The sequence below is a fragment of the Odontomachus brunneus genome, unplaced genomic scaffold (genome assembly GCF_010583005.1).
Source record: "Odontomachus brunneus isolate Ranch 3 - 2012 unplaced genomic scaffold, Obru_v1 Obru_scaffold_100, whole genome shotgun sequence".
NCBI classification, from domain to species: Eukaryota; Metazoa; Arthropoda; class Insecta; order Hymenoptera; family Formicidae; genus Odontomachus; species Odontomachus brunneus.
In genome coordinates, this window is record NW_022639550.1 from 333,626 (window position 1) to 355,134 (window position 21,509).

General features: G+C 37.9%; 5 protein-coding genes across 8 annotated transcripts in view; 3 read left to right on the forward strand and 2 right to left on the reverse strand.

Annotated features, from left to right (window-relative positions):
* The first annotated feature begins 2,350 nt into the window (after nt 1–2,350).
* On the forward strand, nt 2,351–4,516 carry LOC116848787 (26S proteasome non-ATPase regulatory subunit 6). The gene is made up of 5 exons (XM_032825267.1): nt 2,351–2,595; nt 2,858–3,209; nt 3,565–3,893; nt 3,974–4,142; nt 4,277–4,516. The coding sequence occupies exons 1-5, from the start codon at nt 2,451–2,453 to the stop codon at nt 4,449–4,451; spliced, it is 1,170 nt and encodes a 389-aa protein (XP_032681158.1). The 5' UTR covers nt 2,351–2,450; the 3' UTR covers nt 4,452–4,516.
* Nucleotides 4,517–4,799: 283 nt separating this feature from the next.
* LOC116848789 (PRA1 family protein 3) lies at nt 4,800–12,012 on the forward strand. 2 transcript variants are annotated; one of them, XM_032825272.1, is made up of 5 exons: nt 4,800–5,056; nt 5,197–6,957; nt 7,467–7,684; nt 7,791–7,904; nt 11,828–12,012. In XM_032825272.1, exons 2-5 carry the CDS (start codon nt 6,758–6,760, stop codon nt 11,857–11,859), a joined length of 564 nt encoding a protein of 187 aa, XP_032681163.1. In that variant the 5' UTR covers nt 4,800–5,056; nt 5,197–6,757; the 3' UTR covers nt 11,860–12,012. The 2 variants fall into 2 exon arrangements, with proteins under 2 accessions (XP_032681163.1, XP_032681162.1); XM_032825271.1 differs by lacking the exon at nt 11,828–12,012 and adding an exon at nt 9,042–9,492 and having other exon boundaries at nt 4,801–5,056.
* On the reverse strand, nt 9,985–13,737 carry LOC116848786 (UBX domain-containing protein 7). The gene is made up of 8 exons (XM_032825266.1): nt 13,412–13,737; nt 12,751–12,993; nt 12,386–12,660; nt 11,983–12,255; nt 11,848–11,905; nt 11,492–11,731; nt 11,294–11,379; nt 9,985–11,225 (listed from the first exon to the last, which is right to left on the reverse strand). The coding sequence occupies exons 1-8, from the start codon at nt 13,449–13,451 to the stop codon at nt 11,067–11,069; spliced, it is 1,374 nt and encodes a 457-aa protein (XP_032681157.1). The 5' UTR covers nt 13,452–13,737; the 3' UTR covers nt 9,985–11,066.
* Nucleotides 13,738–13,940: 203 nt separating this feature from the next.
* On the forward strand, nt 13,941–18,636 carry LOC116848780 (cilia- and flagella-associated protein 57-like). Its single transcript, XM_032825251.1, has 5 exons — nt 13,941–14,000; nt 14,216–14,461; nt 14,615–16,127; nt 16,198–16,371; nt 16,665–18,636. The coding sequence occupies exons 2-5, from the start codon at nt 14,262–14,264 to the stop codon at nt 18,432–18,434; spliced, it is 3,657 nt and encodes a 1,218-aa protein (XP_032681142.1). The 5' UTR covers nt 13,941–14,000; nt 14,216–14,261; the 3' UTR covers nt 18,435–18,636.
* Nucleotides 18,532–21,509, reverse strand: part of LOC116848788 (very-long-chain enoyl-CoA reductase) — a 114,240-nt gene continuing 111,262 nt past the window's right edge. The window contains exons 1-6 of one of the 3 annotated variants that reach the window (XM_032825268.1): nt 21,399–21,509; nt 20,237–20,409; nt 20,103–20,150; nt 19,607–19,917; nt 19,115–19,521; nt 18,812–18,963 (exon numbers count right to left, since the gene is read on the reverse strand). In XM_032825268.1, coding sequence (XP_032681159.1) covers nt 18,836–18,963; nt 19,115–19,521; nt 19,607–19,917; nt 20,103–20,150; nt 20,237–20,242 — 900 coding nt within the window. In that variant the 5' untranslated portion in view covers nt 20,243–20,409; nt 21,399–21,509 and the 3' untranslated portion in view covers nt 18,812–18,835. Of the gene's footprint in view, nt 18,964–19,114; nt 19,522–19,606; nt 19,918–20,102; nt 20,151–20,236; nt 20,668–21,398 lie in introns of those variants that run through there. The other 2 variants (XM_032825269.1, XM_032825270.1) reach the window with 2 other exon arrangements.

Here is a 21,509-nt window from a genome sequence, read left to right on the forward strand (position 1 = left end):
GAGAGAGAGAGAGAGAGAGAGAGAGAGGGGGGGAAGTTTGAGACCGGCGAGATCCGCCATCACTAACTAATTAATTGACTCTTCGATTAATCAAATTAACTGATTGTAAATTGATCGCTATAAGGGACTTTACTATTAAGTATAAATATTATATATTATACAGATATATAAAAGGTGGATTCGCTGTTAAACGTGTCGAATAAACAAAGCAAAAAACAAAAAAGAGAGAAACAAAATCCAGGAGTAAGTGAGCGAGTAAGAGAGCTTGGGCCGGCACTCCGGCCTCCGACATATTTTTTAATTGCTTCGAACCTCTATTATTCTACCTACTAATTAAACGTAATAGTGTATCTACGTGTGCGCCCGAACGATCGGCCGATCCGCCTGTCTCGTCACCGTCGCCCGTCGTCGTTCGCGCTGGTCGGTCGGATCGTGATCGCTCGGGCTAATCGAGATGTGTTCTGTATTCGAATTAACGAATGTACTTCTCGAATATTCATCGCTCCTACGAATGTGTCGCGGGAAGGAAGGGTGACGGATGCTCGACGATACTTAGGAAATTTCTGCTCCTTGCCGCCCGACCTCGCGTAAGCCGAGCACGCAGATCTCTTGCGAGATGGGGACGTTTCATTTGGGTGCTCAATGGATACACCCGAGTATCCCGCAATACTCTGTAAATCTGGATGTCCGTCAGTACTATGATGTCAATGCTACGACACTTTATGTGAAAATAAATTGTTACAAATACACTACTGATATATAAATCCGAAGCCATGGTGTTCTTTACCTGAGAAACAAAATGCCCGACCAACGAGATGGGAAGATATGCGCGATCGTCGCAAATATCCAAAATCTTTTGTTCGTCCCTGTTTAATTTTTTTACAACTTATTATGCGTTACAGCGTGACGCTGCGGGATATTCGGAGGTCCAGCGAATGCCCGATGGATTCTCAATGAATATCTGTGTGCGGGCTGTCATTTCGAATGCCGAGAATCTCTAGTCGATGCACAGCATGTAGGCGCGAAAAAGAAAAAAACAAAAATGAGAAGAAGATCCGACATCCTCGCCCGTCGTTTTCCGCCAACGAGGCTGATGTTTTAACGAATAATTCTCTAGACTATTACCGAGTCGAGTTAAGAAGACAAAGTCACTGTGCGTTTACCCACAATTATTAAAGGATCACTAAGCATAGCAGGACTTCTCAGATGCTGGACGTACGATGCGTGTTGAAGGAAAGTAAGATGTGATTGTTCAATCGCGTTCTCGTAATGCGCGCTGATTGTTTTGCAAGTGAAAAGGAAAAAAGGAGAGATCAACAAAAGAAAAGAATTGGCAAACGAGACTATACACGAGACCACAGTTAAGAATCGCTAATTAACCAGAGCCTCTGCATTTTTTCTATGCGTCAACTTTTGCTGTTGTTGTTCCGCGTGTCCCGCCGCTAATAATTCTTCCGCTAATAATTTATCCGTCATGAAGAAAAAGAAAGAGAGAGAGACATAAAATTTAGGCAAGAACGAAACAGGCAATCGCAAAGTGTTGAAAAGAGGTTCAAATTAGTGTTGCTCGAAAAGATTGTAACTTTTAGATAGAACCACGAAGTCACCCGATCGAGCTGCTGAAACAACGGCTCCACGACGGAAAGGAACGAAGTCGCATCTCTCGCGTAAACACATCCCTCATGTAAATTTTAATATATTAAACAAATCTTGTGGAGACAGACTTTTCTCTTTCCCTGGGCTCACCTTACCTGAGAGTCAGTGGCAGTTTGTGTCAAAGGAAATAAATTGATTCGTTGAAACAAGCGGAATGCGTTAGTCATTTGGCTTCTCTCCTCCTCTCGCTAGTTGCATATCTGAAATGAGAAACAAAAATTTATTGATCCTGATCAATGAAAATAGAAAAGAATCGAGGATTTGTGAAATTTACGAAATCAAGGATACACTTTAAGAGATTCTTTGAAATATTGCGTTTCTTTTCCGTCATTTTTCAATTGAGCGCCTCGTTTCAAATGCCGCTTTATTTTACGGTTAGAATACCGAAATGTTTCAATCAGGAATTATTCGAAAAATATCTTACCCGCGTCTAACGAAAGGTAGAACATTGAAGAGAACGTTTCTCGCTGCGTGAGAATCTTCTTTACAGTTCAAAAATACTGCAATCGTGGAATACTTTTCTAACACGAAATAAGCACGGCCGACTTGCACTGCATAAAGAAGGCGGGTAATTGGCCATATTTAAAAATTATATAGGCGCGGAACTCGCATTAGGATTAGTGGCTCCATCTATCGGAGTGGATAGGCGTACTAAAGCGAAGAATATGGCCTCTATTGGGAAAAATATGAAGTGCTTCGCATCAAGGCCTCCCATAACCTATGTTTCAGGGAACGCACAAAAAGTGTCGGTTCATTATACACCTCATATATTTTTGATTGTGTCGAAGTTCACGATGCCGTTGGAAAATTTGGAAGAGGAAGGCTTGGAGAAAAATCCGAATCTGGAATTGGCGCAAACTAAATTCCTGTTGAGTCTTCCCGAGCACAGGAATGATCATCTTCTTAAGACGAAACTCTTGGATGCCATTAAAGCCGATAGTGAGATTGCATCTTTTTCCTCTCACCGCTTGTTATATTATTTTTCGAGAATTTAACGTTATTTACAAGCGCATAATCGATGTTACTTAAAGAAAAATAAGTTTTACGCTACTTTTATCTTCATCATCGAATAAATATGTCATCTGTCATCACTTAACCTTATTCTATCAATAACTCTAACCTTATTCTGTAATCATATATGATAGAATATTCATTTAGTGCAAAAAATGCTGATAATTAATTGTCGGCTTTTATTTAACAGACATGGCTCCATTTTATGAGGAGGTGTGTAAAGACTTGGACTGGTCAACAGATGAAGCACTGCTTACAACAATGAAAGCACACAATACAGAACAGTTGAAAAAACTCGACGATGCTATTGAGGATGCTGAAAAGAATTTAGGCGAGATGGAAGTTCGCGAAGCCAATTTGAAGAAATCTGAATATCTATGTCGAATAGGCGATAAAGAAGGTGCAATCTCGGCATTTAGGAAAACTTACGACAAGACAGTATCTTTAGGACACAGACTAGATATTGTATTTCATAATATCAGAATTGGATTGTTCTATCTGGATCATGATCATATTACCAGAAATATCGAAAAGGCCAAAAGGTTGGTTAAAGCAATCTTTCCTGCCGTTTATATATGACTATCCCTTTCCCTCGACAGTCAATAAATAGTCTTAAAATTAACATAGCATGTAAGCTTTCCCTTTGATATACCTTTCCTCATGATCTTGTCGTGTTAATTTTAAAGCTGTTTTATTGGCTGTCTAGGGGAAAGGATAGTTCTTGGAGCATTTTACAAGTATGTTCAAGCGGTCTTAAGTGTTTTAAGTTTTTTTTATATAAATATCTTTACTTGAAAATGGCACACAAGAATCTTGTGCTTTCTTATTTTTAATATCATTATCAATCCAAGATTTCACAACAATGGGGTCAGGAACCTTAATATATAAATTTTGCAGCTTGATAGAGGAAGGTGGCGATTGGGACAGACGAAACCGTCTGAAAGTCTATCAGGGAACATATTGCATAGCAGTTCGCAACTTCAAGGAAGCTGCAAACTTTTTCTTGGACACAATCAGCACATTCACGAGTTACGAACTAATGGATTACAACACGTTCGTGAGGTACACTGTATACTTGAGTATGATAAGTCTCCCGCGTAACGAGCTGAGAGACAAGATTATCAAGGGATCCGAGATACTAGAAGTTCTTCATAGCAATTCAGATGTCAAGGATTACTTGTTCTCATTGTATAATTGCCATTACGCGGACTTTTTCAAGAATCTCGGTAAATAAACGGATGCAATTTTTGTCCTTTCTCGTATTTATTTTCACGGAACTATGTCGTAAGTCGCGGTATCTTTTCAGCGCACGTTGAAGGATTACTGCGCCGAGATTACTTGGTGTTTCCGCATTATCGATATTACGTACGAGAGATGCGTATACTCGCCTACACGCAGCTATTGGAATCCTATCGGTCTTTAACCCTCCAGTATATGGCTGAAGCATTTGGCGTTACAGTAGAATATATTGATCAGTAAGTATTCTGCTTTGTTCTGCTTCTTTGCAAAATTAGTCAATAAATATTCTGGAGCTGCGTTATTTTCTGTAGAGACTTTGACTCTTAGAATGTGTAAAATTACAACACTGATTATTAAATTCATTTTACAGAGAATTGTCGCGCTTTATAGCAGCGGGGAGATTGCATTGCAAGGTTGATCGGGTCGGGGGTGTAGTCGAAACCAACCGGCCAGATAGTAAAAATTGGCAATACCAAGCAATGGTGAAGCAAGGAGATCTCTTACTCAACAGGGTGCAAAAATTATCGCGTGTTATTAATATTTAATTTCTTATACGATATTATCATATATATATATATATATCAAATATACGCGCAATGTACACCTCTAACACAGTTAAAATTTACTTACCTTGAATATAACGCAAATTGTGACTGTATTTAATGAATATTTACATATTGAATAATACTTTTTATGAAATTGAGAGAAAGTCTATACGAGTAAATTTAATGTAGCGGTGTATATACACATACGAACACGCGCATAGTATAACGATTTATTAGTCGAATATTTATTTCGAGAGAGAACGGTCTTATTTAACCTTTGCAAAAAGACAAAACAAACATACTGGTATAAGCAACTACAGATAGCTGGCAAGGGGGAACAAAGAATACATAAATCAGTAAGTTTCTATCCGACACGTTCCAACAGAACATGAGAGAAAGTTGATCGGCAGTTATCTTTCTGATAACGTCGCGAAATATTCAAGATATGTTACGTATAACAACTAAACTAGCGAACTGATTATTAAATAGTGACTGTATACAAAAGTTTGAAGGATAACCGAGAAGATGAGGTGCACAATTATCAAAAATTGGAAGTTGAAGAACGAGAAGTGTGTCCAATGTACTCGGTACTGCAGCATTCTTATGTAAGTCATTCGCGCGATTGTTAAAGAATATCGGAAAGCAGCGATTGAACTTCTATTGGGAGTCAGTCAGTCGGTTTTCTTTGTCAGTTTTGCACAATGTTTATCTATCTCACATTCGCCTTGTTCTTTTCTTTTCTCAGAGACAAAGTAACTCCTGCCGGGTTGCTTTTGTGCAATTCGTGCGGAGGCTTTTCTTAGCACTAATATCAGTGCTTCGATGAACGGTGATGCGGTCTACGAAAAATGATTACGTCATATACAAAGAAACAAATCCATTACGGATTTAAAATTAATTTTAAAGGACGTGACACGAGGCAATGACGAGAATTTTCGAATAAGTTCGATCGATTTTATTCTTCTAACTAGTCGACTATATGCGTTTCATTTTCTAGTCCGCGACACCATTAGCGTTTTCAACCGAGTATATATTATACGATTGAACGTGTGATAGCACGTTAAAAAATTTATTTAAAGTTCTACATGATGTATAATCATGAATAATTCAACGCAAACTACTTGAAACGGCTTTGGGACACGTTTTAAATAACGCGGCAGGTCAAACAAAATCGCCGTCCGATAAAAATTCAACTAAAAATAAAAGTATTAAAAAAATTTAAAAAAAAGTTCTTTCGGTGCGTAATTATGAATAATTAAACGTGAACACACACTGTTTAAAACAGTTTTTAGAGAAATATCACGGCATGGCAATGCATACCATACCGCTTGATAGAAAATTTTATTGAAACCTGCGTGACGATAAACACGTGTGTGCATATTGAAAAATTAACAAAGGAAGCAACTTTTTCGACATATAATTATCTGTAATTCAACGCGAACTGCTTGAAACGGCTTTCAAACACGTTTTAAATATTACGGCCGGGCAAATCAACTCGCCGTTTGAAAAAAATATAAGAAAATTCACGCGAGACAATAAGCGCGCGCGTGTATGTAGAAAAATTAACAAAAAAAAAGAAGTCTTGTTCGACGTATAATTATTAACAAATTTACGTGAACTACTCTTGCGAAACTGCTGACGAACAAGTTTTAAACTTACGCGGTAGGGTAGATCAGCTCGCCGTTCAATAAAAATTGATTTAAATTCGCGTGACAACAAGCACGTGAAATATAAAAAAAAGGGGAGGGGAGAAAGACATTCGACAGAAATCGTCAGAAATTAAAGACACGAATTGCTTGAAACGGCTATTCGTGTGCATTTAAAATTCCCGCGGCCATCTCGCCGTGCGACGACAGAGACCTCTTTCGATGTCGCGCGATATCATCGATATGTCACCTACCGGAAAGTGTCAAGGAACCATGAGGAACGAGGAACAGCTGCGTTAATACCGCGGTAACCTGCTGCCAAGATTTAGGCGGGGAGAGCAACACAGAGACAGGCGGCCGGCTGATTCGCTACGTTGCACCGCTTTCTTCGGGATACTCGCACCGCTCTCACAATCCGACTGATACGCGAATTCGGGTACAAATCGATCAATCGTTCCCAACTCGCGTCGTCAGCCACGCATAACATTCGCGCCTGACTCGTCATCGTCCAAAAATACATACCGGTCGACGGACGAAAAAACGTACTGACAGACGAAGAGGTGGAGAGGAGGTGCAGGGAGATCGACTAGCTAAAGCAAGATCGCGCTTTGAAGACGGCGAACGGTATCTCGATAGCGCGCATAAATTGTCGTCCCGACAATGGACAAGACGAAATTGGTGAGCAACGATCTGGAGCTGCCACCGTTGCGCAGTCTAGACGACTTCCTCCTAGGATCCGCTCGCTTTCAATTACCGAACCTGAAGGACTTGGAGAAATGGGGCAACCGCGTGGTCAACAATCTCCTCTACTATCAGACCAATTACTTGTTCATGTCTGTCATCATCTTCCTCGTCGTCGGGTGAGTATGTTTGCTGACCTTTGCAGCTTTATAGGTGTCATTTGTATAAATACTCTTTTACGGTAAACTGACGTGGTTTAAAAACCCTCTTGATGTCAGAACAATTGTTACATTCAATTTTATTTAATTTTATATGGCATTGGGGGAACAAGCACATATCTGTAATTTTATTATTATTCAAAATGATAAGATAAACTTTTAATTGATAAGATTATTTTCAGCAGATGCACAAAATCTCAGAGAATCTAAAATGTGTTTTAAAAATTACTTCATTAATGATATTTATTTTTCAATTTTGATATAAATATATACTATATACTTATATAGTATATCCTGCTTTCTAAAAAAGGAAAAAAATATATATATATGTATAAATGTATGTATATACTGTTTGTATGTTTTTAGTGACTTTTGCGCATGTATCACTTGAGATTAAGAAATATAAAGAACAAACTTGTTGACAATATATATATTTATCTTATTTATGTGAATTTCTTACATGCATACAGATTGATTCATCCAGTTAAAATGCTAGTTGGTATGTTGGCTATGTTGGTTATCTTGGGTGTATTCATCTATGTATCCATGGAAGGAAGCGCAGCATACAACTTCAAGAAACAGTATCCAGCGATTGGAGTTACTTTCATAATATTAGCTGGGTGTTTTCTAACATATACTTTGGGATCTCTCATTGTTTTCTTTCTGGGAATATTGCTTCCATTTTGTGGTAAGTGATGATTAAACATTAAAAATTTCTCATTTAGTTAATAGAAATCAATTTTATTACTATGCGCTCTTTGTATCTTTGTAGTATACTGTTTGTATATTTTCAGTGACTTTTGTGCATGCATCACTGAGATTAAGAAATATAAAAAACAAACTTGCCAACAAAATCGAGGGCATTGGATTGAAACGCACGCCGATGGGTATTTTCCTGGAACATCTCGGTATGGAAGAAGAAATGTTTGCATAAATTTCTATAGTTTGATGTTTTTGAGTCGTTACGGTAGAACGAGTGAAAATGCTTTGCAATCTAACAGCTACTTATCACACCATGTATACAACACTATATAAGTTTTCATACCAATCCATATAGTATGAAGCTTTAACATCTATTTTCAAATATATCTTAGGCAAGCTTTATAACATATTGTTACCATATATATTACCATGCATTTTCTTATGAATATACTTATGGACAATATAGCAATTGATCAAGAAAGAGATTCCAATGCTTCAGAGAGGACTTTAGAACTGAAATATAATGTTGATTGTAAAACCATATTTTCTTAACTAGTCACTAAAGAATAATTAATACGTACGTGTTACGTTTCGAATGCTTATATCACGTTAATATTTAATATTTAACGAAATCTCTATATAAATTTCTATCTATATATTTGCTAATATTGCGAATGAAAGTATATAAGAAACTTATTATTTATTAATATTAATAGTATTTAATATTTTTGGACAGCAATTTTCAATTAATTAATATAACTCTATTCACTATATGTATATATACAATATTCAGAGCATTGTCTCTTAAAATGTATGTTTATTATTAGAAGCATATATAATTTAAGAAAAATGTAGACAGTATAGTGATATTAAATACCATTGTATTGATTCTCCGTACAAGATCTGTTTAATGAGGATTATCGTTATATGATGTACCAAGATATGTATGTGAATAAAAACACATAAATTATCTTCCTTATTTTATAAGAGAACATTAGCATGCATTATTTAAAAATACAGTATACACACATCACATAACATTCACGAAAATCGCATTTTAAACAGCATTTTTTATATTTATACTAACGATTTCTTTCGACGTTTAATCTTTTTTAATCTCTTTCGATATTTGATAAGTTTATTTTGTAAACATTCATATTTATGCACATGGATTGGGAGACATATACATTACCCATAGTTTATCGTCATCCTTCATGTTGATTTTTAGCAAAGCATAACACCGTTTATTTAATACCGTTAATAATGTAGAGCACTATTACTTTTGAGTTGTACTTCATGTCATATCTAATATTCTGTTGTTATTTTCTCATTTCACCATACAGAAGACGTGACTGGTTTCGCCTTGCGTGCACAGACCTCTCTCGTACTACAACCGCCTCACTAATATCCTGCTTTGCGCATCAGGTTGTATATAAATCAAATTGACAGAAGTTAACGTCAATAAGCGTTAACATTTGTTGCTACTGCAGATCTAATCGGGCCACAAATTGCCTGGTGTTGCCGCGGTTGAGAACATTCATTTAACAGGTTATAAAATAAACAAATAATCTCTCTCTCTCCACGACACTTCCGGAATACAAATTATGACCAGATATCTGTGACTTAAATCAAGAACGATCTAAATTACTTCACACATGACACGCTATACCAATTTATTTATAACTATTTTCACAAACTTCTTCAGATATTTATATTTTAGGGTTATCACAATTTGAGGATATACAATTTTTAAATCTTGTAATAACAGCGTGTTGAATGTGCCGTATGTATATGTAATATGTTAATACTTAAAAATCAAAGTCACTAAAGTTATATCTGTGTATATAAAGTGCGACATTTTTAATTAATTTGTATATATATAAGTGTATATATAAATCAATAATATATGTAACACACATGGCGAGTTGTTTTTACAAAACCTTATACTACATCAAGATGTTATTCTGATTTAATATTTTAATATATGAATCCTATATCCTTCCTTATATTATCATATTCTCTATTATATTCTATATTATTATATTCACTATTATATTCTCTATTACTGAAAGGAGTGATTAGAAATACAATGTAGTAAAACTAACATGTCTGTAATTTTAAAATCTGCCGAGTAATGCACGCATCTTGTCATATATGCACAAATATTGGATATTCCTGTCATTAGTTACACAAACAAGATTTTTTATTACAACAAACACGCGCTATATCGTAATTTTGAGCATTTTGTATAGTGATGGTGCGAAATATCAATATGACTCAATTAAATTCTATATTTAATATCCGTTTAATATATATATATATAGATACACAATATAAGACACGTAAATTCGAAGAGATACCTTTCCTTACTAGATTGTACAGTATGTAATTATGTAATATTATACACTGAAAAATAAGTATAAATACAGATGCATAGTGCACATGAGACGTTACTGCAGTCGTTGGATAACACCGGTATACTGTCGATATTAGTTACAATCAATACTCGTAAAATATCACGATCTATATCTATCTTAATTATACCGGCAGTTTTAAGTTTGAACCGATTAATTAATCTCGACGAAGATCGCACATTGACATAATATCTTGTACTATCGGCAATGTATAGAATTGTTACCATTGACTAATCTCACAGCTACAATATACCGCAATATGAACTTTTACTTGGTTCTTGTCGCTTGAATCACATTGGCCAAAGTTTTCTTTCGTACGTAGAATACCGTAAAATGTTTCACTTTCATTACATAATAAAATCGCGAAATTTATTGCATAATAAAATTTTATGAAATATCTGCCAGAATATACAGATTTGTCACTTGCGTCATATCGAAATATTTTCGCAGGGAATAAATATCGAAACTGCTATACATACACAATGATATGGACGGTATTTATGAAATTGGCCAAACATTAAAAAAAAAAAAGAATAAAATAGTAATGAGATTATTAACGATAATGATTATAGATATACACAGCATATGCAGCTAACGATTTCTCATAAATACCCACGTTGTAACTATACTTCTTTCACAGTTAAGACCTTATCCTAAAGTAGAAAGATCACCGAGCAAAGTTTCTACACGAAATGAACACCAAAGTGGCAGTGCTTTACTGTTCATCGTAGATCTTGAAGTAACATCGCGCGTCTTAAATTTGGGGGAACACATTAAATAAATAGAAGAAACATATAACTGAGAAAAATTCCAAAATTTGTTTCTTAATTGTTTGAGAAATAAATTTAATTCCCGAAGTTTTAAGTATGCATCAGCGTGCCGAATTTCTATAAACCTATTTACGCTTGAGTTAAAAAATCATAGTGGAAGCACAGTTCGTTCCACGGGATGTTACTATATCTTCGTTATGAATACTGTATTCGCTGGGAATAAAATTGTATCTAACAGACGGATGTTTGGAGATAGTGCGCCGACGTTTGTTTTCGGATACGGCACTAAATAGGTATGCTCCGTTGGTGGGAATCCCATTTCGTCCATTTTAACCAAGAAGTCCTGAAAACGAGATTGCAACGATGTATTTTTCTAATATTATAGCATCAAAAAGATAATTGAGTGCTTACCTCTATAGTTTCTGTCGCGCATATCGATATCGTTTCCCTCGTACCATTTGGCAGTCGTAAGCAGAGTCGTAAGAAAGGTTCATCACCTGAATTAGAAAATAATTTTGGAGATAAAACGAGAAATAGAGTTTTCTTTGGGAATATCAATAGAGTTTTCTTTGAGAACACACACAATGTGTGTAGGGATATCACACTCACTTGTTCCAGCTTTAGCTGTGTTTGACTTTACTTTTTCCTCCTTCTGCTGAGATTTATCAATCTCGCATTCATCCAGTCTCCTTTTTTTATTAATAACGGTATTTGTGGTAGTGTTACCGCTACTATTGCTACTACTACTGCTACTGCTGCTGCTGCTGCTGCTGCTGCTGCTGCTGCTACTGCTGCTGCTGCTTGGAACACTTGAGCTTGTAACGTTACCAGACGCCGTATTTTCGTTTTCTGTGCATTTAATAACGCAAATATAATTTATCTTATGAGATAAGCAAACAAATTAATATATCGATATAAATTGCTATTTTCTATAATTATTTCTAGTAAATGAGAAGAGTACAAACCCGAATCTATGATGTTTTCTGACAAAAGTCTGGAAATTTTACTGCTGGATCCACAATCCTGAGGAACGAAACATTACACAAGAATTAATAATTATAGAGTTACAAAATTACTTGTGATAAAATTTAAATACTGACGTTCTTTATTTGATCAATTAGAATATTTCGTTTTGGAGGCGATGTAGGAAAATTGTTCCAATCTTTAGAACTGGATGTATCCTGCGAAGCGCTTTCTGGAGATGCGTGTGTGCTCAACATATCATTTAATCCAGAGATTAAACTGTCCACCGTGATATTATTGTAGGTCCTCATACATTCTCCTGTTCTAGGATCTATAATTGCCAGGTAAGGGTACTCCACTACATTGTAAAAATCTATGTAACGTCTTCCATCTGATGTATTAGACAAAACCTGATAAAAAGACAATTATGCATTTGTAAACTATTAAAACTACTTTAGACTGACATATAAAATATAACTATATTTCACTGAACTGAAATAAGAATTATATGGTGATAGCATATTTTGAGATATGACATACTTGCCACAAAATAAAATGATCCTTCACAATCTCTTGAACCTGTTGATTTGGCCAGACATCTCTGTTGAGCACTTGGCAAGAGAACTCCTGTGGATTTTGGACATTGACAAGCAACCAACGGTTCAGGGTCTTAGCATGGTCTCGAGCCTCCATGAATGTACCCAGAAAAAGAATATTGCATGGAGGTCTGAACAGATCTTCTAATCGTTTTGATTTTCTTGGGCAGATATGTTTCATGCCAGATACTCTGCGAGTCATTTCTTCCTCTTGTCGTTCTATACCAATTAAATTAACATTGAGAATTGTATAACTTGACATATGTAATGTACTTTATACTAAGTTAATATATATCATGCTGTACATACGAGTTTCTACTGCAAAGTCTCTAAATCTGTCGAACACATTGTTTGATATTCTTGGAAATGAACACACTGGCTCTGATGGCACTAATATCTCTTGTGTAGGTAAAATAGGAGCTCTTACTGGTGGTTCATGATTTACATTTTCATTTTCTGATGGCCTGCCGCTTTCAAACATTAAACTAATTGCCATCTCTACATTGCCATCAGCTAACGATAGATACTGCTGTGCTGTTGCCTCGCTCTCACCTGATGGAAATAAAATAGTAATATTTCTCAATAGCTGTGACTATTCAGAACAAGATATCAATCTCAATGTCATCAATATTATCAAAATTTGATATAAATATTTTTTGCTACAGAACAAAGCTAAATAAAACTATTGAGGAAAACATTGTTTGCATGTGAAACTGAATGCTTTTATCTTTCATAAGTTTCAATTTTGGCAAAACAATATATTGATATATTATCTTTATTGTGTGATATATCGTTTTTATTTTATTATTGATATATCGTTATTATACATATCATATTATAATACGGTACGCATTATATTCTATTCGGATATAATGACCGCGTGTGTTTACATTCACGGAATAGGTATTGCGTTTACTCAACGTGATTTTTAACCTGAATAATTATTCTTTGTTATAACGGCGATACTCACCCGTTACCTCAATAAACTTCTCTACCAGTTCGCGATCCATCGTGGCACCTCGAATTTAAGAGGATTCTTTTCGGTGCGAACACACGATCGGAGAGTTTCCTCTAAATTGCTCAAATCTTTACAAACCAAGCAGCATCTTGTCGCATATCGACGAACCACACTTCGCTGCACTCAGGCTGCACAAGAGATCTTTATAACTGTTCTTTATAACTGCACTTGTCGGAATGTATGTAAACTTTCTATTCTCTTCTCTCTCTCACCAAGTGTCAAATAAAAATGTATTTCATTTTAAGTGCAGACAATGCAGCTTAGTGCAGCTATAAGAAACAGACCTTATGCCTGTATCACACTAGCGATCGCGTCTGCGTTTGCTTCGCATCGTTACCAACCAAAATGGTAATCGCGAATCGCGCCATCAGCAACTCCTTTCTAATTGGTCAAGATGCAACGTGAACGCAGATGCAGTCGCTAGTGTGATACAGACATTAGGGCAGCATTCATCCAATGGGAAAGCAAATAAGGAGCCTAAAGTAAATTAGTTCCAAAGTCGCCGTTACAAGTCACTACTTTCCTTAACGAAGAATTGGCGGTAAGTAATGTGAATGTAATGTGCGATGCGTTACCCAGGAGATGCAAACAATTTTATTAGGATGTCAGAACCCTTTTTGCCATATTCACTTGCAAAATGGAATAAGCAAAATGAATATAGAATGGATTATGAAATAATACCTGAATACATTGGAGAAAGAAAGAAGAAAAGGAAATTATAAGAAGCAACGCAATTAAAAGAAATGTTTATTTTAGATACGTATGATATTTCCTGTAAGATTTTGTCAGTTTGACGAGGATAATGGCTGCGTTTCTGCAAACACGAGTTTTCTACGGTTTACAAACGGATATTATTGGCAATGCACATTATATCACGGATGCAGAGATTCTATATCCAGTTGGTAATGTGTTGGCAGTTCATAATTTTGCTCAGCGCGATCAGAAATTGATTCGATTGCCGGAGAAGTATCGAATAAACATCATTTGTGTCTCTCCTAATAAGTAAGTGGATCATTAGGCAGATTATTGGGTTAGCAAGTTAGGCAAATTAGAACATTGTAGTTTTACAAAGAAAATTTGCATCTATTTTTGTTTTCCTTGTATACCTAAGTATATTAGTATAAGACTGATGCGATATAAGTGTTTTATTTAAAGAAAATATGTTGCTTTATCCGAGACTGGCGAGAAACCTACTATCTCCGTTTACGACATTATCTCTCTGAAACGCAAAAAGTTACTCGGCATACCTTACGAAGCCACGGGAGTAACGAAATTCTCATGCATGGCATTCACTCACGACAATAAAAATCTAGCTGCCATCACAGGAGAGCCCGATCAAACGATGCTCTTCTACAATTGGGAGAAGGGTAAGGTGGAGTCTACATATAAGGTGGCCAATCCGCAGAATCCGTTGGCGATCGCTGAGACGATAGCTTGCAATCCGGCCGAGTCGGCGGTGATGGCCTTCGGCGGATCATATACTTTCAGGTTTCTCACCATCGCCGAGACGGTATGGCGTTCGTACGGCTTCGCCAAGGCGGAGAACCTCCTCATCTGCTCGATGACATGGTTGAACGCGGATCGGCTACTGGTCGGCACCAAAAACGGCCGGATACTTTATCTGGAGAACGGCGACCTGAAGAACATTTATCAGATATCAGAGACGGTGTCGATGAATCTGAAAATCCGCGAGGAGTACGTAATGCCCGCGGATCAGAGCTCGCAGATGACCCTGGAGCCTCGCGACAACGCCTGGGAGCAGCATGTACGCTGCTTGATCGCATTCCCGAGAGGGTTCGTTTACGCCCTTGGCGTGGGCACTATAGTCCTGTTCGAGAAGGAGGGGAAGCATAAGTACACGAAAAGAAACATTTATGTGATGCCTATGCAGGCGTGGTCGAAGGAAGATACTCCGGATCTATACAGGATCAACACGATCAATGTGAACGTCAGCTTTGATCATTTGATCGTTACCGCAGGCTGGTCCCAGCTGTTCCACATCGCACTGTGGGGCCCGGATCTGAACATGGACCCGGAGCCGCAGCAGCTGAGTATCATGGGCCAGCCCTTGCATCACGGTTCCATCAGTGATCTCTCGGTGTGCGCTTGGAAGTCAGTCTTCATGACTTGCGGCGAGTTCGATCGCAGTGTCCGACTGTATGACTTTGAGACCGAGAGTCTGATCATGCTGAAGCAGTACGCGGAGGAGGTATGCGGCCTCGCGATGCATCCGATGGGGCTGTTCTGCTTGATCGGCTTCAGCGACAAACTGCGCTTCATGACCATACTGATCGACGACTTGCTGCCGATGCATGAGTTCGCCATCAGGAGCTGCAGGACCATTCGCTTTAGCCACGGCGGCCACATGTTCGCCGCGGTCAATGGCAACATCGTGCAGGTGTACACCACTATCGGATTCCACAACCTCTTCGTCCTGAAGGGCCACACGGGCAAGGTGAAGGCCCTGCTGTGGTCGCAGACGGACATGAAGATGTTGAGCATGGGAACGGAGGGCGCGATTTACGAATGGGACATGGCGACCGGCACACGCTCCGGGGAAGTTATCTTGAAGGGCCTGAATTTGCACGATTTCGCGCTCTCTTCGGACGCGTCGTATACTTACTGTGTAGCACACGACGACCGCATACGCGAGATCAAAGACAACACGGTATCTCTTAACATTTCGTTCGTGTTCTCTTTGTGTCGCGCGAATGAACTCGTAATTTGTCTTCTATTAGGTAATACGGGATTTTAAATTAGCTGGGAAAGAAATGCGTCACATGATCATGGGAAAAGATGACCTTTCATTGTTCGTAACTTGTCCTGGTGGGATTATGTTGTCGCTGAGAAGTCCGCTTCAAAGCCCGGTAGACTTGATAGAATTTCACCTACATAGCGTCGACATCACGAAGGTATTGATGCATCTTAATCAAGATATATGCTCACTAAAAAAGGGCTCAAGACTTACAGAGTAGAAAGTATTCATTATACTGAATAAAAAATGTTTATTAAACGTAGATTCAGAAAAATCAACCTTTTTAGAGTTACAAATGTTTTTCGGCTTTTACTAAATATTCTCTGTATTTATTAATTGAATCATTTACTCAGTACAATAAATAAATCCACCCTGTAAATCTTAAACCCTTTTTTTAACATCTTATATATTACAGATATTCGTAATCCTTATTTCTCTTACTTCTTGCAGATCGCACTCTCATACAACGAGAATTGCTTGATATCTGTCGCGAAGGACGGTAGTTTATGTATGTGGAAATTGTCCTACGCGGAAGGAAAGATCGTGAAGATCGGCAGAGATCTACCATACACGAATGAGGTGTTGATTGGCAAAGAGGATCTGGAGGACAAGATAAGTACAATTAGAGGGTTAACGGTGCGAATAAGGGAATTGGAAACCGAGCACGCATACAAGTTGCGGCAAATTGACGTGATGCACAACGACAAGCTGCGCGATATTCATCAAGGATACTGCGAGGCTATCAAGGAATTGCGAGAGAAGATCGACAAGCTTCAAGAGGATCACATGAATGAGATCAACAACATGAACGTGGAGATACTGAAGACGAAGACCGCTCACGAACAAGCGATGCAACGAATGGAGAATAATTACGAGGCCAAGTTGATCACGGAATACGACAGGTATCAGGCGTTCGAAGAACACACCAACAACATGCGTCAAGATTACGAGCAGCAACTAGTCGATCTTGGGAAACGCAGCGCAGAAGAGTTGCAGAACACTGTGATAAAATATGAAACTTTGGTACACGACAAGAAGCTGCAACTGGAGGAAGCTACCGACGAAATGACGCACAAGGAGCGCGTTCACGAGCGCTTGATGACACAGATAGAGGACGACGCCGATCGCGAGATTCTTGAGATACGAACTAACTACGAGAACCTTCTATACGAGGAGAAGCAGATGAATTTGAAGTTGAAAGGAGAAGCCGGCGTGATGCGGAACAGATTCATGGCCAGCCAGAAGGACGTGGACGATCTGAAGAGGCAAGTGAATCGCGTGCAAGGCGAATACGCACAGTTTCACAAGAATATACAGGACCTGGACAAGCAGATAGCGGAAATGAAGAAAGAGATCGACGAGAGGGACGCTACGATTCAAGACAAGGAGCAACAGATATACGACACGCTGCGGATGAATCAGGAACTAGAGAAGTACAAATTCGTGCTGAATCACAAGATACAGGAGTTGAAGGATCAGATAGAACCGCGGGAGCAGGAGATACAGCAGTTGAAGGAGAAGATCCACGATATGGAGAGAGAACTGGAAAGTCATCACGAGACCAACGCCAACTTGAAGTTGCAATTGCGCGAAACGCAAGAGAAATTGCAGACTGCGCGGCAGGAAGTCAACAGCGAGATACACAGAGGCAGACGGTGTCAGAAGCTTGTGCGAAGAATTCGCACCGACATCTTCGACACCGCCGGACTCGTCCAAGAGCCGAGCGCTCTGAAAAGGGCCGTGACAAGTCTGTATCACAAGTATAGCGCGGCCGATGAGTTTCTGCGTAGTCGTAAGGCGGACATGGACGCGCAATGCGAATTCATCAGACAACGGGAGTTGTTGGAAAGGACCATCGCGTCCTTCCAGCGGCAAGTATCCAAGGACACGTCTACGGGCAGTAAAGATCTGAAGAGGATGACGGAAGAGAACAGCACGCTCATCGTGGAACTGAATTCTCTGAGGCAGCAGCTGAAAGAAGCGCGGGAATACATCTCGCAGATGGAGAGTCTGCTGGGTTTGACGCGGAAGGACGCGCGATCCGTGGAAGCGAGAGAAACGATGCAGCAGGCGTATCACGGCTACGAAAAGGTGCGGGAGCAATATACAGCACAAATGCAGGAATATCAGCAGATTATTCTGGCGCTGAAAGAGGATATAAAACGACTTTTGAGCAAATTGTCTGCCGAAGAAGCAAAAGCAAGGAAGAGGTCGCTTTGAACAGATTTATAATGTTTAGTCGTTTTTTCAAGGATTAAGTATTAAGATAGCTTTAATGATAAAATCTTATTGCGACATTAATATATAATGGAAATAGTTTGAAGGTATATGCTTACTGTATTATTTTATCATACACAGAATACAGAGAGACAGATTTTACTTTAAAAAACCACACTGAATAAAATCTCACTTATACCCTGTACATGCTTCTTTCGCCATTATTCGAATATCACTTAACAATTATCATTATTATTTGTATACTTGTGACGAAGAGAATGTTACGAACCTCTACAATATATGTTTATTAATATTTAATAAGTAAAAATAATCAACAAAAACCAAATAGAAATAGGAAATTGTTAGCGTTTGCTCACCAAACAAATTGGCATAAATACATCGACTTAGAGAATAAATGGAATGATAGCTTTACGATTTTTCGGATAATTCCGGAACTCCTTCTTGTATGCTTTGTGTTTTCCCAACGCCCACACGCTCATTTGATATGCACCAGCAAGCGTGAACAAACCAGCTGAAAATATATAAAAAAAATTTATTAACATTTTCTTATATTTGCAGTCGGACAATTTATGTCGAAAATCTACACGATATCAAAGATCGAGGTTATATTGAATTTCTATCGTATGCAAATCGCGTAGAATTTCTATCGTATGCAAACGTACCTGGAAGACACGACGTCATCACAGTGAACCCGACCCAACTTCCTATCTCGTATGTGTAATTGGGGCAAGAGACAAGAGAGAAGAGTGCAGTGAAAGGATTGGTCGGCATAGGAATTTTTCTGACTGTAGTACCTGGTGGTCTCAAGTCCCTCAGAGCTAAATGTACGCATAAGTTTCCCAGTTCACACAGCACGAATGTGGCTGCTCCAATATAGAACTGGCATGAACTTGGAGTCATGTATAATGGATGATTCACGTGATAAGCCACATATGCAGCAAAAAGCCAGTAGTATGAACAATTTTTGAATAAATTACGCAGTGGCATTGTTGCGTGACTGAAACGGTGGACAAACAGAGTCTCATAGAGACGTTTTGCATAGTGCACTGTCCAACAACCTGCTGCAAAGCTGAAAAAATCGCCTGTTAGATAATATACAATATTTTAAAAGAAAAGACAAGAGATTAATTGAGAGAATGAGTAGAATGACTTACTTGACAACATAGTGATAGCTATTGCTCTTAACTTCACCGTAAAACAACCATGGACGCTGATACAACCATAGATATACTATCAATGGTCCTGCATATTCTATGAGGAATACAGTTTTCCAGCCAATTTGGGGGCCAAGATCCTTGAAATATAACTTGCTACCAGTCTTCAGTGACAGAGACTTCACCGTTTCAGAGTCAGACAACGCTTTACCCTTGGCATCCAATCTCAGACTCTGTCTTAAAACATAAGGTGCTTTTTTTAATTCATGCAATTGCGTCTTGATCTCTTCTATAGTAGTGTTTGAATTCACCTGTAACAAGAATGTCATCACATTAAAAAGAAATATTGTCCTCAATTTCTCATTCAGTTTTTTGAAAGCCTTGCTTTTAAGAATAAAGAGATACATCAAATTGAGTCAAATTCCAATAAAATATTTTAGTTTTATAGTTATGTTAGCATTAATAAAATATCATTCTTTCAACACTTTTTACTCACGTTCACGTTAGCTATCAGCTTGGAGGACTTCGCCGATCGGATCTCAATCTGAAAAAACAGGAAGATAAATTGTTACAATAAATTGTCGTACAACTTTTGAATATCTTGCTTAGCGATATTCTGCGAATTCCTACCTCCATTATTGTTAATGAATGCGTTCCGTTCGTGTTAGAAATCAACGTTGCAAACTATCGTGTTTTCGCGATACGTAGCACCTTCACCGTTGTCACTATCAGTCTCGCCACTTCGTGCAACTCATGCGTCTAACATCGCGCGGTACAACGTTGCGTATATGTCGGTCACGTGACTGCAAATTCACTTTTGATGATCAAAGGCATTCCATGTACTCGAGAAATTTAATAGCGATCGCGCAAAGTCGCTCGTTTTGCTCAAGGAAATGAGATATGAAATTCTAAAATCAGTCAATCAGAGTTCACGATTGCACTCGTGCACGATGACTATGCTTTACAGTGTGATTTTAAAGTCATATGTGAAATGTAAATGACGGTCTGAGTATTAACATGTATGTACATAGTATATTCATTTGCACGATAATTTTCTTGATGAATGTATAATTAATTACTGTTTCTTCGTTTTTTTACGAAAAAAAATTTAAGTTACTAGCTCCTAGACGTTTGCCATAGAATGACGCAGCTGTATTCTATGAATGTAAGTAAATGTCATAAAAATATAATATAAGGAAAAGTTTATTAGAACACATGAATCTGCACACATAATATCTTGAGTAACAATATAGTATTATAAAAAATATCATATAATGCACGTATAACAAAGAATGAGAGTAAACGAATCGATATATAACCTAAACAGCATAAATCTCTTCAAGGCCTCTTCTAAAGACGTTCTAAGAACGTCCTTACGTTCTGAGAATCTCCCCAAATCTTATGCTGTCTAAATAATGAATAAAAAGCTTAAAGTTCCCTCTTTAAAATGTATTTATCATATTTTTGTTAAAAATAAAATTTTATTGTAAAAAGAATAAGGTCGAAATCGTCATTATCTATTTAACTGTATACGCTTCCATGACAAATGACAATGTTATAAGTGGTAACGTTATCAACTTAATATGCCTGAAAATTAAAAATTTTAAAATGTTTTTCGAAACATTTCACGCTACCGTCATGTTTACGGAAATTTACAATTTAATAGACTTCGTCCATGTTTCAATGGGTGCATCCATAACCACGAGCGCTCATTGAGTGCTAAATTTATGTATTAGATGCAAACACTTTCTAACTGCTAACAATAAACGATCATCAAAAACTAAACATTTACCATGATTCTGGATGCATCCAATAACGTTCCAATATTCTCCGATGCCACTGAGAATCTATAGTCTCTCTCTCTCTCTCTCTCTCTCTCTCTCTCTCTCTCTCTCTCTCTCTC